At 39.7% G+C, this 17,585-nt stretch overlaps 1 protein-coding gene across 1 annotated transcript in view; it reads right to left on the bottom strand.

Annotated features, from left to right (window-relative positions):
- Positions 1-6,344: 6,344 nt before the first annotated feature.
- The window catches only part of ARID3B (AT-rich interaction domain 3B), a 38,285-nt gene continuing 27,044 nt past the window's right edge, over positions 6,345-17,585 (bottom strand). The window contains exons 4-9 of the mRNA XM_075273697.1: positions 16,780-16,852; positions 12,267-12,450; positions 11,273-11,517; positions 9,944-10,201; positions 9,762-9,845; positions 6,345-7,181 (exon numbers count right to left, since the gene is read on the bottom strand). Coding sequence (XP_075129798.1) covers positions 7,024-7,181; positions 9,762-9,845; positions 9,944-10,201; positions 11,273-11,517; positions 12,267-12,450; positions 16,780-16,852 — 1,002 coding nt within the window. The 3' untranslated portion in view covers positions 6,345-7,023. The remainder of the gene's footprint in view (positions 7,182-9,761; positions 9,846-9,943; positions 10,202-11,272; positions 11,518-12,266; positions 12,451-16,779; positions 16,853-17,585) is intronic.

The following is a 17,585-nucleotide window of genomic DNA, read 5'->3' as shown; positions in this document are numbered from 1 at the left end:
ACATCTGGACCCGGGATCTCAGTTTAGCAGGTTTCCGTTTCCTGCCTGAAATGGCCAGAAACCTGCAGCCATTTTTCAAACCCATTCATTTGAAATGGGTTTGAAAAGTGTCCGGCCGTGAGCATCTTGTGCTAGGTACTTACCTACTGTCTACAACAAATGCAATTTGTAGACCATAGATTCCTGAAAAAGGAGTTTTGCGCCACAAGAAACATTCACTTAAAATTACTGGTAAAATACCACACAGTTGGTATTAATCTCTCGAAAATGTGACAAACTACAGTATATCTTAGGATCACAAAGTAGTATTTTACAAAAGGCGGTTTTCTTTTAAACCATCATCTAGCCACTGTATTGGTATTCCATCTCTAGGAACATATTTAACATTTTAGTTTAAAAGGAGTCTTCCAGCTTCAAATACATTTTTCATATGACTTAATATCTATAGGTAGCTAAAGTGTTCAACACAATATATTGCAAAATACTGCTCTACTGCCCAGACTTCAGACCACCTCTGCTATGTAGCTGCTGTGGTCAGGTTGGTGACATGATTCCGTTCTCTACCGCCTCTATTCTTTTCTCCATAACTGACAGCTAATGTAATCTCTGTCACCTCTTCATAGTGTATTTAACTGCTGAGCCTTGAAAAGGAGACGGCGCAAAGCTTCAGTGCATGTTATCTCTGTACACAAGAAGAAAAAAAAAATGATAATACTGTGCAGTTTCTTCTGAGAGCACACTGCTGACCCATTCCATTTATTACACAAGGCAAGTTAATTCATTAACTTCTCATTGAAATCATGACATGAAGGGAATAGGAGAGCAGCTGACTTGACAGAGCAAAGAATTCAATGGCTATATACCAGTTTCCTCCGTTCCAGCTGCTCTACAATATGGCAACTGCAGATTGGATAGCATTTTGCAAGCGATAGGTTCCCTGTATGATGTTCTCCACACATTGATCCTCAGTATTCTCTATGAAGCCCAATTCCACTGGGCTATTTACAATGTAATTTTAGTTCTCCTTTCAGATATTAAACAATACCCCCATAGGAATGAGAGAAAATAGTTATGCCTCAGAGTGTATTAATGTCAATTCCACTGATCTAGCATCCATATGCCCAGATAGAAGGTATGCCATCTTTACATCTTAGCGTCTATAAACCATATTACAACTGGCTACATCCCACAGATATAAATTTACCTCTGTGATATGAGCAGACCCCTGTCCTGGAGACAAAAATGCTTTTGCTCTTAAAGTGAAGGCCCCATGTTGCGGAAACGCAGTTTTGTTATAGATTTTGCTGCAGTTTTTTGAGACAAAGCCGGGAATGGCTACAAAAGGAATGGAAAATATAAAAGGAAGTCCTTATACATCTACCTTCTCCTCAATCCACTCCTAGCTTTGGCTCAAAAAACCACAGCAAGACGTGCAACAAAAAGCTGCGTTACTGCAACGTGGGGGCTTAGCCTAAAAGGGGTTTTCTCATCTCCCTCCATCACTAGGTTTTCCTGCTGTCTCTTTCTCACTCCCTGTACTCATCAACAAAGCTGGGCAGGTTCTGACTGTTTGATGAACTGAACACTAAAGTAACTTAGTAGATATTGTCATAGCCTTTACCATTTAAAGAGGACCTTTCATCAGATTGGGCACAGGGAGTTCTATATACTGCTGGAAAGCCGACAGTGTGCTGAATTCAGCGCACTGTCAGCTTTCCAGCAGTATATAAAACTGCCTGTGCCCAATCTGATGAAAGGTCCTCTTTAATACTATTTATTATGATTACTAGAAATCTATAACAGATTATACAGTAGTTGTACATTGCATGGGTTTGGAGAACCTTTACATGCTGCTAGGACTCACCAAGGAACAGTAAAATCAATGTTGTCTTTGTGTATAAATAGAGAGATACAACACTGTCCAAGCTTTTATTAGCAAACCATAAGGAGCTCACCTGATTGTCCAGACAAAGATGATGATAAACAGCTCTGAACATAATACAGAGAAGTCAGTTCCCCTCTGCTCCAGAGAGTAGAGAGTCACATCATCTGTCCTAGATCAGATAACACGCTGGGGTGCCTTGACAACATCAACAACGGAAAGAATAATTTCATATAGCAGGCAATGGAAGAAGCATTTCTAACGCAATGTATTTAGAAAAACTCTTGAATTTACATAAGCTAGCAGTATAGATAGGACCCTTAAGATGGGAATTCCTCTTTAAATATACCTTCAATATCTTTGTAAAAGTATATGGGGTGTTGAGACATCCAAAGATTTTCATATTGCAGTGATCAACTTGAGCCCTGCACCTGAAGTGAAGCAACAGTCTGTATGTTGGGGGGGGTTTATGAAAGAGTAGACTATTCTAATGCCTTGTTTGGTCCAATGAAGGGGTCACAACTGCTCTCATAACAGAAGGCTACCTCTCTGCTATGGGCCATGCATTTTACCAATTAATAACAGGGAGGGAGGGACTGGGAGAAGAAAAGCATTGCTGTTTAGTGTGATGACAGCAACTTAGACATCTTTGTATCACCAAACAGCTCATGAGCACATCAGAAAAGAAAGCCAATCTCACCAAAGGTGGCACCAATCGGGAAGCAAAAGGGTCTCTCACTCACGTGCCCATCTTTATAGTTAAAGAGGACCTTTCATGGTTTGGGGCACAGGCAGTTCTATATATACTGCTGAATTCAGCGCACTGTTGGCTTTCGCGATCTGTGACCAAGGTAAAGAGCTTTCTGTCCCGGTACCGTAGCTCTTTACAGTCAGAAGGGCTTTCCTGACAGTCAGGAATGTCCTTCTTCAAAAGCAGCGCCTATCGAGCTGTACAGTGTGAGCGGGGAGGAATGACCCCTCCTGATAATACTCGTCTATGGACGAGCACTGTGAGCAGAGGGAGGGGGTGTTCCTCCCCACTCACACTGTACAGTGCGATAAGTGCTGCTTTGAAGAAGGACGTACCTGACTACAGTCAGAAGAGCGTTCCTGACAGTCAAAGAGCTACGGTACCAGGACCAAAAGCTCTTTACCCGAGGCACAGATCGGGAAAGGTGACAGTGCGCTGAATTCAGCGCACTGTCAGCTTTCCAGCAGTATATAGAACTGCCTGGACCCCAAACCATGAAAGGTCCTCTTTAAATAGGGACTATTCTGACAAGTCTGCCTTCAAAATATCTAAACAAGTTATACAATATCTTTTCCTACAAAACTATAAAATCTGCTCAGCTCCTCCTGCTCTATAATAAACTGCCTGCAGTTCCATGGCTGATGTTCATTCCAGATCAGTGTCTACTGGGTTCCTTCTAAGATCATTTGCAGTATAAGAGAACAAATCATTCATCCTCATATACTTGTCAGCAGCACGCCGTCCAGTTTACTTCATGGTAAGAGCATTGAGGCCTTTATTAAGTGTATTAGCGCTTTGTAGAGTAGAGGAAATCTAAACACAGCATATTGAAATCAAGGCAGTACCATTAGTAAAATAAATGTCTAATGTGTAGTAGACAAATGAAGACACAAAGACGTTTTTTTTTTTCTTGTTTAATAGTGACTTTACTGCAAAAAAAAAAAAAAAAAAAAAAATTATTAAAAATTTCCTGAACAAATGTTTTATCTTTGTACCAGCGGCAAATACCCCCCTTTATTCCCACCCCCCTTCTCTTTCTGACACCCAGTGCGTGCCTGGAATTCAGACTTTACTTCTAAGGCTGCAAATAGTGATTAAAACACATACACCCCCCTCCCCGAGGTTCTTTGGTTCAATAATAAAAAATATACACACAGAAAAAAAATAAAATAATACACAAGACCACACAAATATTACAAAAAAAAAAAAAAAAATATAGCAATCCTTTTCCAAACCAGAGTGACATCTCAACCTCTGGCACATAAAAGGTTGAAATATTTAAAACAATTATTTAAAAATAGAATAAAACTTTTACTGAGGTAATGATTTAGGTTTGCAAGTCAGGCCTACAGATAGAAGACTGTGCCCACGGTGCAAGACTTCCAATGGACAACAATCTATTCCCATTTTCCTTTCTTGGGACTCTGTAGGACTCACTGCCACTCTTCTGGATAAATTCAGTGTCTCATCTCCATGACTGAGAGGTTATCTGGTATCTGAGGTATGTTTGGTAAAAAATTAAAATAAAAAAAAGCACCAGTTGCTCAAAATGCATTAGAATGTGTGGGTGCATACACACATACATATATATATTTCACATAAATCAATGCCATGATCAGGCCATCCAATTTCTCACTGTCTTGTATGGAGACAGGATGATGGGTACAGTTTTCTGTAATGAACATCAAGTATAAATCGGACACCAATCCTCAGAGGGGACAAAATGGAAACCCTCTCTATATGGGCTTAGTGAAAATGACATATCAAGCACCTGGTGCTTCAAGTATTCTTATACATAAAAGGAAATAGAACAAAATCTACACTTCAGAGGTAAAATAAAACATTTCCAAAAAGTTAAAATATGCATAAGCCAGAAAGTAGATTTTCGGTAGAACTACACAACGACTGCTGGTGACTGTCACTATTTTACATTCCTAAAATTAGCAGCAGAAAAGTGAAACTTCTGTACCTGTTACAGAGTAACTAAAATCTCTCATCCTAAACTAACTGAAGCAACAGGGAAATATTCTTCGGTTCACCAGAGGACAGCTAGTGTGCTGACACTTGAGGTAGACACACTATGAATAACAGTGACAGTACTGAGTGGATCAAGTGGAGAACGCCTATTGACTGGGATGCCTTCATGTAGTCTTTAGGAATCTGAAATAAAGGTTTATCCTTTTAAGTTACATTTCAGAGAGAAAAACAGAACAGATCTGGAAAGAGAAGACTAAGGGTTGACATGAGGAAACTCGGGAATATTTCTGACACCCAAGCTTCTCAAAACAATCCTTGGAAAAATTATAGGGAGTCTTAGTGGTAAAGTGCCCTTACCATATCCATATATATCTATATCAAAGTGCAACCCTGATGCAGAGAACATCAACTTTTGACTCCATATGTAAATGGGCTGTCTGGTGCACCAGGGGCATGGTCTTGTTTGCTGGAGCACTCTCTTACTTGGGGTTGTCACTCGAGTAGGAGCAGCCACACCTTGACTGAACCAAGCAGATGATTACTTGGATATGGATTCAAAGTTGATTTTCTTGACAGTAAGGTTGCACTTTGACATAAAGGTAAGTTCACTATGCCCCTTTAAAACCCTATAACAGCATATTAGTTGTTTAAGGAGATATGGGGCATAGTGGACTCCCATTAAGAGTTGCTACATGCATGAAGGATCTCCTTCCATGGCTGATAGTAGAATATAATATAGTAGAATATACTTAATATATCCATTTGGTCAACCTTTCCAAATCGTCTGCCAACACCCCTTTGTTATTAATTCTCTTAAAATGTCCATTAGTAGGTTAACAAAATACAATATTAAATGAAGCAAAATGTTCACAAACATGATTGAAGATGCAACGTGCCATGTCAGGCAACAGGATTGTCATAAAAATGGCATCTGTGAGAATGTGCTATCCAAACCCTTCCCACTCCCCCTCCCCCCCACAGTGCTTTCTGGGACCACCTGGGCATTGTATACATGCAGTGTATCGATCCAGCTTACCCAACATAATACTAACTTCAAACTAAAATGCCAGCTGATCATATACACAGGACCCATATTTTGGAAATCTAGCAAATATATCTTTCACATAAAAAAGCTAAAAGTTTTTTTTGTTTTGTTTTTTAAATTTTTTTGTACATTTCTAGCATATTAATTTATCTACATTGCTTGAACTCCTGCATTCAATATTTCGATATCAAATAATAATCCAGAATAAACTTGAACTGTATTACTCTAAGTGTTAAATAAAAATGACACTTATAAATAAATCTGATACAGTAGGATTCCTGAGTGTGAAAACATTAATCTATTATGTAAATCTAAATTCATTCATATCATCTTAGGCATAAAGATCCTGACTTCAATGGTTTGACCCCATGCCCAATGTGCGCCAAGCAGAGAAGATCACTTATCAAATCATGACCTTGCAGATACTGAACCATTTTCTCCTTAACAGGCTGCCCAATTTTGCATGAAGACTGATATTTTTCATTTCAGCTTAGTCAACACATCAACTATCAAAGCGTGTATCTGGGCTACTTTACAATATTAAGATTCAGTGCCATTTGTATTCTAGATTAGCACACAGAAGGGAGGTATAAAATATTACTAATGTAACTCATTGTCGTAAAAGGTTAGCTTTTGCTTAGACTTTCAAGTAGACTGTATATGTGATTTTCTTTGTTTTTGCTGAAATAGTAACATAAGGTACATGATGTAACTGAATCTATATATAGTGTCAAACCAACACCAAATCACATCAGAGGGTACCAGGCATTAAAACATGAGCACTCTTAAAGACAGGATAGTTTAAAACTTGCTTGGAACACAAGATCAAACTACGCTAAAACCCAACACGTCTTAGCCAATTGTCTTACAAAATGTATATGGTCTTAAGCACTTATTTAGATTGTGCACCAAAAACTGAGGGACAAAGGCCCTGATGCTTAAATTATACAGGGAATTAGGGATATAACAACGTCCCCCAAGTCCCCATGTATATTACATGGTGAATGCGCAAGAAATGGATCAAACGATGAAACAGCAGGTATAAGGTTACCTCTCACTTTAACCATACACGGGGAAGGTACAGAGAGTGATGCAGATCTACTGCATATTTATGCTCCCAAAATGCCACACAGTAGGTAAGAGCTAACGCTCAAAAGCAGGTTAACCAGGTCTTTGCCTAGTATTCTTCCTGCCCATGATGAATTTTTATGTAATGCCATCAGAGAATGAGGTAAAAATCGGTTGTGAAACCTTCGTTGAGGTGAGGTAAGCGGAGTTGAAGTCTTCCTGCAAGCTGAGGTAGGTACGGTTGTGTAACGCTTTCTCGCAGAGGAGGTAAGTAGTATCATCATCTTTATTCCCTCCTATTCAGAGGGACCAGCTGGTGGAGGGCTCAGCTCCTGGGGTTCCCCTGGAAGAAGTGGGGCTCTGAGACGCTTGGGAGGTATTGCTGCTGCTACCACTTCCCCCACTTTGCCCAGTGTAACCAGCAATTAAAGGAACAGGCTTCTGAGCATACAGAATGCCTAGGAAAAAAAATATACACAAGATTTACAAAGCTGTACACAAAGATCTGCATTGAAAAAACACAACAACAAAAAACAGAAAGACATGTAAGCGAAACAGGACTTCCCCCAAATGAAGATCAGTGGGGACGAGGGAAGCATTGAAGGAGCTGTCATCAAGACCATCCCTTGTCACTAAATTTGGCCGTATTGATCAGATCATGGCAACAGGACAGACTTCCAAGTCTAACTTCAACTCTATGATATCTAACATGACTTTTGGAAACACATTGAAGCTTGATTCACATAAGTATTACAGATGCATTTTTATGCCTGTGTTATTGCAGCCTAAGAACACAGGGTGTAAGGAGAAATTGAATATGTACACTGCACTAGTCCTTACTAAAATATAACTTTTATTAATTTGTTTAAAACCATTCCCGCAATCCCCCCTATATTAAGATAAAATGTCCTTCGATGAACCCTGCGAGCTAAGCAGCAACAATGTAACAGAATATCAGTACCGCCATAATACGTGTGGGCATTTACATGATATATAGAGTTCAATAGGTGCTGAGAGTACAGGACCATAAACATCTGAACTGGTATCCAGTCTCAAGTGAGGAGCACACTCTGTAGCCCATAGGGCGTTAGTATGTCTCCTTTACCAGGGTTCATCGAAGGACATTTTATCTTAATATAGGGTGGATTGTGGGAATGGTTTTAAACAAATTAATAAAAGTTATATTTTAGTAAGGACTAGTGCAGTGTACGTTATTGCAGCCTGACAGTATATCTAATGATGACAGTAAGAGAAGGATCAGTTTGGGTCACTAGACCTCCAATCAGGAAGGAATATTCTGCTGTGAAATGGGTACAAAACCAGCTGACTCTACCAACAAAATAGAGCGGCTTTAGTTGTGGCTAAAATGCAGCAGCATGCTCGATGAAAGTCTATAACTATGACAAGGCCTACACACGGGCCAAAGCTTATTCATTATAACTGTGACATTGTTCTGGTGCACTTGACTCCTAAGTACAATCTTGTCTGCTGTGAGAATTATTAAATGGTTTTCCCATGATTTTATATCAATGAATAGGATAGGCTAACATCTGATAGGTAGGGAGCCCAGCTCCAGCACTTATCAGCTGTTCAGGACTGTGGCCGGGCTAAATGCTATAGTGAATATGGATTCAGAAGCAGATGGCTCAGTACACTGTATAGTGGCTGAGACACACTATTGAAGCTTAGTTCTTATTCACTTTACAGGAAACTGATTTGCATTAATGAAGCCCAGCCTCTATATAATGTATGGAACCATACACTTCTGGCTCTGTACATAGTTTAGCCCCAGGTCTGGAATCGACCAAAAACAATAACTGTGAAAACCCCTATAAACTATTTGCACCATAAATTATAGTTATTTGCACCATACACATTTGGTATGTAAAAGTTTGAAATTTAAAGTGTGCAAATCTAAATGCTTGACCACAATATAGAAACATTAACAAATTATTAAAAAAAAAAAAAAAGGTACAAAATTTTTGCAATTTCACTCCAGTAAGAAAGCATTCAGTATCTGTCACATAACCAGGTAGTATTAGTATTTTGCAGGATGCGGTGCAGTTTTACTGGCCACCATTTTGGGGTACACATTTTATGGTATGGTATTTCACCATTATTACACTGTGCTTTGGCTCGGATTACATTTTTACTATACTGTTCAGGGCAAAAAGGATCCAAACAGATGCCATGAAAAGATCATCCATTTTACAGACTTTAATGTTATTATAAAAAAAAAAAAAAAAAGGATGCGTTTTAGCACTGACGTCTTTTCCTTGGTATCAACTTTTTGCTGTACATGTTTATAAATGGATGAATGAACTGTATTGTAAGACCATGATGTGAAGCTAACTTTATGAGCGGATTGCCAAAAAGCACCCTTTGTGGGGTGATCAGAACTACAAACCCAGTCATTGCTGCAGGATGTGGGCTGTATATTACAGTCCTACTACTGATGATGCAAACAAAGCCCTTGCGTTATTGGCTGTATTAGGTTTACCTGGTTAGGGAGCAAGGCTATAACAGCTAGGGCCCCTGTCTATAAGCCAGAGAGAAAGCTGAAGCAAATAATACTCCATTTCAAGAATATAAAGAAAAATAAACTAAATGAAAAAACAGAGTCTTCAGTAGTTGCAACCTTTTAATGGTTAACTGACAAGTCTATTTGTCATCATCCTTTCAGTTAATCATTAAAAAGGTAACTACAGAAGACTCAATTACTGACTGGCTAATATGGAAAATATATTTTTTATTTATCTTAAGAATAACGTAAAGTACCATTGATTTAAAGGGGGACATGCGAGCAAGAGTCGCCAGAAGAGAGTTCACATCTATGTTCAAGGGTACCAACATGAGCATCCATATTATGGCTGCAAACGCTGTTCTGATCAAAACTTATTGAACTTACCAAGAGTAGGAAAGCGATTTGCGAGAAGAATACAGACACTAAATAGTGACTGTATCACGGCTGTTCGAACATGATGGTGTTAAGTTAGAAATTCCTAAAAATACAACTACACATAAAAGTTACAACTCACCAGTATACATTGTGCCATTTATTTCAATGGACATGTTGATACTGCCAGTGCCCAGGTTGAGTGAGGTATCCTGCCGTTCCTGTGCTGCTGGGAAAATGATCGAACATTTAACATTTCTCAAGTCTATAAATAAGTATACAAGCTGTCAAAAATAGACATTAGCATACAAAGTTTTGACTCACCCTTCCCATTAATCTTTAGTTTCATTGGTATCTGCCGGGCCATGCTAAGTAGGTTGTGCTGAAGAGCTTGTTGCATGAGCCTTTGCTGCTCTTCTATTGAGGTTCGTGATGCCCGCTTCTCTGGAGGCTCACCAGATTCCAGCCTCTCCTTCAATTGTTCTACTGAAGAGGCCCGCACTCCTGTAGGAGTCTGTTGCATACTCAAAGCTCCAGCGGCCATAGATACACGATTTGGCAACAAGCTGGCAGGGCTATCGCCTACAATGAACAAATGTCACCACGGTGTTATATTTTGGCTTGTGGCCAACACAATTCAATTTCAAGTCAATGCTTACGCTATTGCATCTTTACAGAAACTTTTTATGAATTATTTATTAAATTACGGCGAAGAGTATTAGTTCAATCTTTGTCCTCAGCGATAGCTGTTTTGGAGATTATACATAGGAGCATGATATGCCACATTATTTAATTTTACATTTGTAAAACTATGAAAAGTTCACCGTGCAGTATAATGTATATATAGAACAAATGTAAATAAGATCTAATGCATTACTATCAGTTCAGAAATACTGAAAATAGGAAACTTGCTTGATGAGAATAAAACATAAGGGTTCCCTAGTGCCATTTTCCAACTCATATTCAACTCATCCTTCATATTATTTGCTAATATGCAAGACAAGAATTTGGTCATGCTGTTCTCCTGATCACCAGTAGGGGGAACTAAAAGAAAGGATAAAATGCAGTCATGTAGCGTGCTTGAATACTACACCATAAAAAAAAACAAAAAAAACAAAAAACAAAAAAAACCCCCAAAAAACAAAAATACAACACATGGCTTAGATGACATTTTAGACCTTTGCACCTGTTGCCATCTTCTATGATATTTCTGGGCTGTATATCACTACTTCAGATAGACATCGACCAGGTAATTTGCACAATTTCTCTTTTGGCAATTTTAAAACACGCAACCTCACCAGCCCAATGCTTACCTCTGGCCCTGATGGCCTCTAGCTCCTGGTTCTGTCTCACCACACATGAAATGCCCACACAACCAATCTCCAGCCCCAATAGTGACCCACCTCAACTAGTGACTGGCTGGAAAGCGTTTCCTGTTTATCGAGATGGAGTCAGGAAGTAGAGATCAGTGGGGACCTGGTAAGCTTTGGAACAAGAGTGGCTGGGGATTGGTTAGGCAAACATTTGTACTTTCTTGCTTTTCAATTTAATAGAATACGTGATATTTTATAGCGCAATTACGTTAGAAAGATTTCGAGTAATCAAGAAAGAAAAGGAAAGATTTACTGAATACATCTTCATTGCGGCACTCACCTTTCTTCAGTGGAGTAACTGGTGACATGCGTGATGTTGGGTGCATGCCAAGCAAGGGCACGGGAAGTTTCTGGGCTCCCAAGAGAGCATTGGACCCTGCTGGAGTTGGGGAATAGTTAAAAGAGGTAGTGCCATAGCTGGGACGTCTGCCTTCTCTTCGATTTCCATCTATTGCAGCTTGCAACTCTGCTGGAGAGCTGAGAGATTTCTTCTCACACTCGTAAAGATAAAGGTACTTCATGTATCTGACAATACAAACAAATAGAATGTGCATGAATGCACCAATATCTAGGATGACCCTCCTCTGCATTTCACTATGCACAAATGAAAGTAGGGACCGTTGGACTACCCAACTAATTCTGACATAAAAGGCAGTACACCAAAATATACAAGTCTGACCAAGGCCAAATTGTCACGATTTGTCTCTGCAGAGACTGGAACCCCAATGATATATTTGAGATATGAGTTGGGAGGTTTTCTGAAAGATACTGCAAAATTACACTAACAAATATAGTGTGAAATAGTGAAATAGTAAAATAGTTACTGTCTCTTGCTCTACTATTTGATCATATTGGAATCTGGAGGTTATTCGGCAAGAGAAACGCTTTCCAAAAGGGGTCAGAACAGCATCAAATTAAAGGGTACTCATACTCAGCCTTGCTCTCACTTTATATCTACCTGGTTCATTGTATCTATTTCCTGATTCTCACTGACACACAAATGTAACTGCTGGCTGAGGACACACCACTGCGGTAACAATTGGATAAGCTGTCACATTTCCATGATGAGAGTCACCAGGAAAGTGAGACGCTAGCAAGGGAATCAGGAGGCTCAAGAACAGTCAGGGAAAGGGCAAGGTAAACGTCACTTCGATTTTTAAGCCATTTTGATCAGTTAATAATATGGACGGATCATAAAGGCACAAGGCAGCTAAAAGAAAAAAAAAATAATTGCACATTTTACAGACACCTAGCAGGGTTATAATTCCACTCACTGTGTACGCAAGGTGAAGGCAGCACTGGTAATGGAGGTTGGTAAGTTCAGTCCCTTTGTTATCTCTCTCCATATTTTCTTATTAATAACCTCGACAAGGCCTCCCTTTTCAGTAACAAGCTTGTACAGCATATACAGGTCCAACAGCTGCTTGGCCATTATGGGGATGCGACTGATGGGTGTGCCTGGTTCAGAGAAATGACAGATAGAAAATACAGCTGTTTAACACAATGCATCCATACAGAGTCCATACCTACCTGCTATAGGTTACACCAAACATTGCTTAGCTTGACTTTAGGAGTGCTTTTCAGACATAAGATAGGTTCTAAACACTTATGGCTAGTTCACACGGGGCCAATGGAGCGGATTTTGACCGCGGATTTCGCCTCAAAATCCGCCTCCATACAATGGAGCCCTATGTGAACTGCTAGCGTTCGATTTTCTGCTAGCAGTTTTTTAAGTACCAAAATAAGCGATGCGTTTTCAATGAAATGGAAAGACGGCGCTCTCAGGTCACAACAGGATTTTATTCAAAAAGACAATAATGCACAACCCTCAAAAACTCGCTGCGTTTCGGGCACACCTGCCCTTTCTCAAGTGCGTAACTTCACACAAAGCTCGGTCAGTCTGGAAGATGTATACAAATTGTATGCATCTTCCAGACTGACCGAGCTTTGTGTGAAGTTACGCACTTGAGAAAGGGCAGGTGTGCCCGAAACGCGGCGATTTTTTAGCGTTGTGCATCATTGTCTTTTTGAATAAAATCCTGTTGTGACCTGAGAGCGCCGTCTTTCCATTTCATTGAAAACGCTATCTTCCCCGGCCTTGGCCGGTGTCCATCAGACGTGCTGCCTCCTCCACCTGACGGTAAACCCCAAACGTAGTTGTGAGCGATTGTCACAACCTCATCAGGTGAGAGGCCATTTGGTCCTTTTAAATCTTCTGGTTATTTCCACCAAAATTTATCAGACATTCTACACTATATAGTGTGCTCGGTGTCTCTTTTGTTTTTTAAAATAAGCGATGCGGATTTCACATGTGAACTAGCCCTTACATCTTGCAAATCTGTCCGTAACATTTGTATAAACAAAGACATTCAGAGCTGACGATTGTAAGGCGAAGACTGGTGTTAAAGAGCAGTTGCTAGCAAGTAAGAGGTTTTGTTACTTAAAGTTTAATAGATTATAAATATTTTTTTTTTTAAATTCTGTGCCTTGCCTAGTCAGACATTATAGTGACTTAATAGGGCTAGGGAACGCAAGATGGCAGCCAATGTCCAGGCCTTGCACATAAAAAGCAGATGCTAAAGCGCGTGTCTGTTCTAAGCATTTCCATCTTTAAATATGCATACTGACATCTGTCACAAAGATCACACCGGCTTCATTTTATTACTATCTGTAACTATCACATTCTCTAGGTCCCCAGAAGTCCCTTGTGTAATGAACCCATCTGACCTCCGTGACACTAATCATGGGGAGTGTCCTATGACAGTCATCAATCATTGAGGTGATAGCAAGTCATTCCTGCAGTAAAGATGGGAGGGTCGGGGGAGGGAATCATGGACTCCCTTATGTCTGCCCTGTCCCTCATTATTTCCAGACCTGAGGCTTGTGGGGGGAAGGGAGTGTGTGACAATCACAGCTGTGGGTTGGCGTCACTAGGCATATCTAGCCTGGTACTACTGGAGTAGTCTACACCGTCCATTTAGACATTATAGGGAGCAGCAATGCCAGGATTATTCAACTTAGTTTTTTCCTCGGTTTAAGGAAGGGGGAGGGAAGCCGGGTATACATAGTGCTGTAGTCCACAAAAACACATGGGACAAAAAAAAAAAAACAAAAAACACCCCGTATACATTTCTATTACAAAAACACCTGTGATTTTATATGCATTGTGTGGGAAAAGGCGAGATTTAAAATTGGACAGCCAGAGGATGGTGTTAGATCTCATCAATGCAAGTCGATAAACTCAGTTTTCCCATGTGGATGCAATAAGCGATCCCTCCTGATATTAGGCCAGAATTGCTGACTTGTCATTTCAATCTATGGCTTGTTTCCCTTGAGGAGATAAACTTCACAGGGTTTGACATTGTAGGAAAAGCAAACATCTTGTTGTTTTAAAGTGTGTGCATGTGTGAACGTGACAACTACATTTATACAGAGCTTTAAAAAAAAAAAAAAAAAAAAAAAAACCCACACACAACTTTACTCAAAGAAATTTCGTAAACCATAAGCCGAACACAACTATGCATAACTGTCACATGCAGCCCAGACAGAGAGGGTTAACAGGTAGTCGCTGCACACATCTCCAGATGCTGCAACAACTGACCGGTGAGTGCCAATGTACATTATACTAGTCAATGCCATTTTCTCACACTGACCCTGTCCCAAGTGAGGATATTATCTGAGGCTCTGGTATTACTGAGTTAGTTATTTTCCCATCACGTTTTTATTATTATTCTATCCAGTAAAAAAAAACCCCAAAAAAACAACACAGGCCTGACAGGCACACTGCAAAGGGAAGATGTGTCTTGTAGCGTCCCAGTTTGATTGGAGTGATGGTCGGCCTTATCCACTGCAGCTCCATTCAACAATATGTGACTGCTGAAGAAAGCCCTGTAATTTTTCATCAGCCCCTCAGAACGGAATGAAGTTTTTCACATGGGGGTCAAGGGACCCCAGTTCTCTTAACAAGTAAGATCCTAATGATCAACAGAAAGCCTCAACTTCAATCTAATTATTACCATCATTGTAATGGAAAATTCTTTGGACATAAAAAAATATAAATAAAATTCACAGCAAATACACATTCCACCTATCATTTCCTTGTGATAAATATATGCATAGATGTCATGCACTCATTGAAATAGATCTGACTATGAGTCAGTTCCAAGCAGAATATATGCTCTAGAATAAAATGTGTAAGGGAAAACTAATCCCCCGCTTTTTGTTCTGACACATCCAGTCTGATCTGCCCTCATACCAGTCTGTATTGTATTTCAAATGAGCACTGGGTACAACCCTGCACATATCCTTGTATTGTAATACTTCACTAGCTGCACATATACATGCAGTCATATTGGTAAAGTAAACATTACGGCACTGACTTTTACTGAATATACCTTTTTTTTTCAATTTCCGGGAAGGAAATCAAAGCTTAGATGCATATCACAACCAACAGGAGCTAATGGCTTCATTAATCACACTGAAATGACAGATTCCACCCCCTTCCTTTAACTCACCAAATCCTGCTCCCTTCATATGGCATCTCCCCTCCCCCAAGCACAAACAGCTTCCTCAATAAATGATAGTGACAGGTCCTTCAAGGCTTATCAGATTTCAAGATCTGTTAAGGAGGGAGGGGGAAGCAGTAGTAGCAGGATTGGCAACTGAACTAATTTAGGAGGTCAAACATCTAAAGAACTGTATCAGACCTAAAGATTTTTCTGTATGGATGCCGATACAAAACACGATCGGGGCTCAATCCGCACTACCCAGATTGCCCACCTACCGGCTCCCCTTTTTACTTTCATAGTTTGCTCAATTCCAGCAGATCAGAAAATCATTGCATTTACTAACAATCATCTGTAAAATCTCTGGGTCAATAGGACGAGAAGGATTATTTTTCTGCATCTCCACTTAGAATATAAGGTATGAAGAGACCCTAGGATATAATAAAAGCACTTCCGGTTCATGACGAACAAGTCTGGCTGAAAACACTCACATTGAATCTTAGAAGTTTGCCCATCACCAAAGCACTTTATTGACATCAGTAAGTTTCAGTGCTTCTCCATATATGCCCTGCATAGTCCTAGGTAATTTCTGAGAGAGCCAGTTACAGAGCAGATTCATCCTCCGCCCACTGTGTGCATCTAATCTCCATCAACTTGTTCAGAGAAAAGTAAAAGCTACAGGTACAGCAGAGAACTGCTAAAAACTGTACAATATGAGTCATAAAATAACCAGTGTCACTCATACTCGTATACGCGCACGCACGCACGCACACACACACACACCAGTTGATACTGAAAATCCACATGAAGTGACAGGCACATTAAAGACAGCCATTTTCGCCCTTTAGAACCAAGTGAAATTTAGAGATCTCGACTGTTCTAAAAATGTATTTTATATGACTGACGCAGATGGATGGGGCCTTGTCTTCTTGGGGTGAGACAAGTACTTTCTGGACTGTTCATTTTGGGGTACGTATAAATTTGGAAATTGACGTTTAAAGTATGTAAATTATACATATCTTTATTGTATACTAGGATAACAAAAAAATCAGATTTTAATGTTCCAATTTCATCCTTCTGATTTTAACTGTTTATTCTTATAAAGATTAAAGCTTCTTATAAAGAAACTTTACCTACTGTAAAGGGAAACTTAATCTTTCATTTCAATATGTATTATAAAACACTTACAAATCCCAATACATTATTACAACTACATGTTGTACAAAACAGTGGAGTTTAGGGAAAAGGGAAAGAAAAAAGAAATTGGTTGCTTTTAGTTTACCTTTCTTTTGCATGAACACAAACAGATCGTCAAGAAATTCTTTCCGTTTTGGATCACTGTCAAGTTCATAAAGCTGCAAGAAGGTAAATATTAGGTAAATTAGCAAATGTCTAATGAACAAAGTCACATAAAACAGGAACTAAAAAGGTGACGCTGATATAATAATAATAAATTTTATTTATCTAGCGCCAACATATTCAGCAGCACTGTACAATTTGTAGGGTTCAAATGCAGACAGAAAGATACATAAAGAAATAGTCACTTTGCACAGTGGGACTGATGGCCGTGCTCACAAGAACTTATAATCTATGAGGTAGAAGGGGTGACACAAAAGGTAGCAGGGGCGGCATTGGAGGTAGCATTGCTTATACAGAGGTCAGACAATGTTATAATAGAGGTTACTGTTATTACACAAACATAAAACTGTATGAGCTGTCACTAGTCGTGTCCTTTAACATGTGGATGGTGCTTGGACATATAAAGTTAGCCTGAAATGGCATCATATCATGTGGGATAATGTGGGAGCGGGGACAGAGGAGGGTTAAATTTTGGGGATTCTAATTATAGTATGGAAGGGTTTACATTAGAAATTGTGATAGGCCTGTCTGAAAAGATGTGTCTTTAGTTTACGCTGGAAGCTGTAGAAATTGGGAGTTAATCTGATTGTCCGGGATTCCAAAGCATTCCAAAGAAGTGGTGCAGCTCGGGAGAAGTCTTGTATACGAGCGTGGGAGGTTCTGATAACAGAGGATGTAAGTGTTAGGTCATTGAGTGAACGGAGAGCACAGGTTGGGTGGTAGACAGAG

The sequence above is a fragment of the Leptodactylus fuscus genome, chromosome 5 (genome assembly GCF_031893055.1).
Source record: "Leptodactylus fuscus isolate aLepFus1 chromosome 5, aLepFus1.hap2, whole genome shotgun sequence".
Classification (NCBI taxonomy): Eukaryota; Metazoa; Chordata; class Amphibia; order Anura; family Leptodactylidae; genus Leptodactylus; species Leptodactylus fuscus.
The sequence above is the reverse complement of the archived record's forward strand: the minus strand, read 5'-3'. Positions and strand labels throughout refer to the sequence as shown.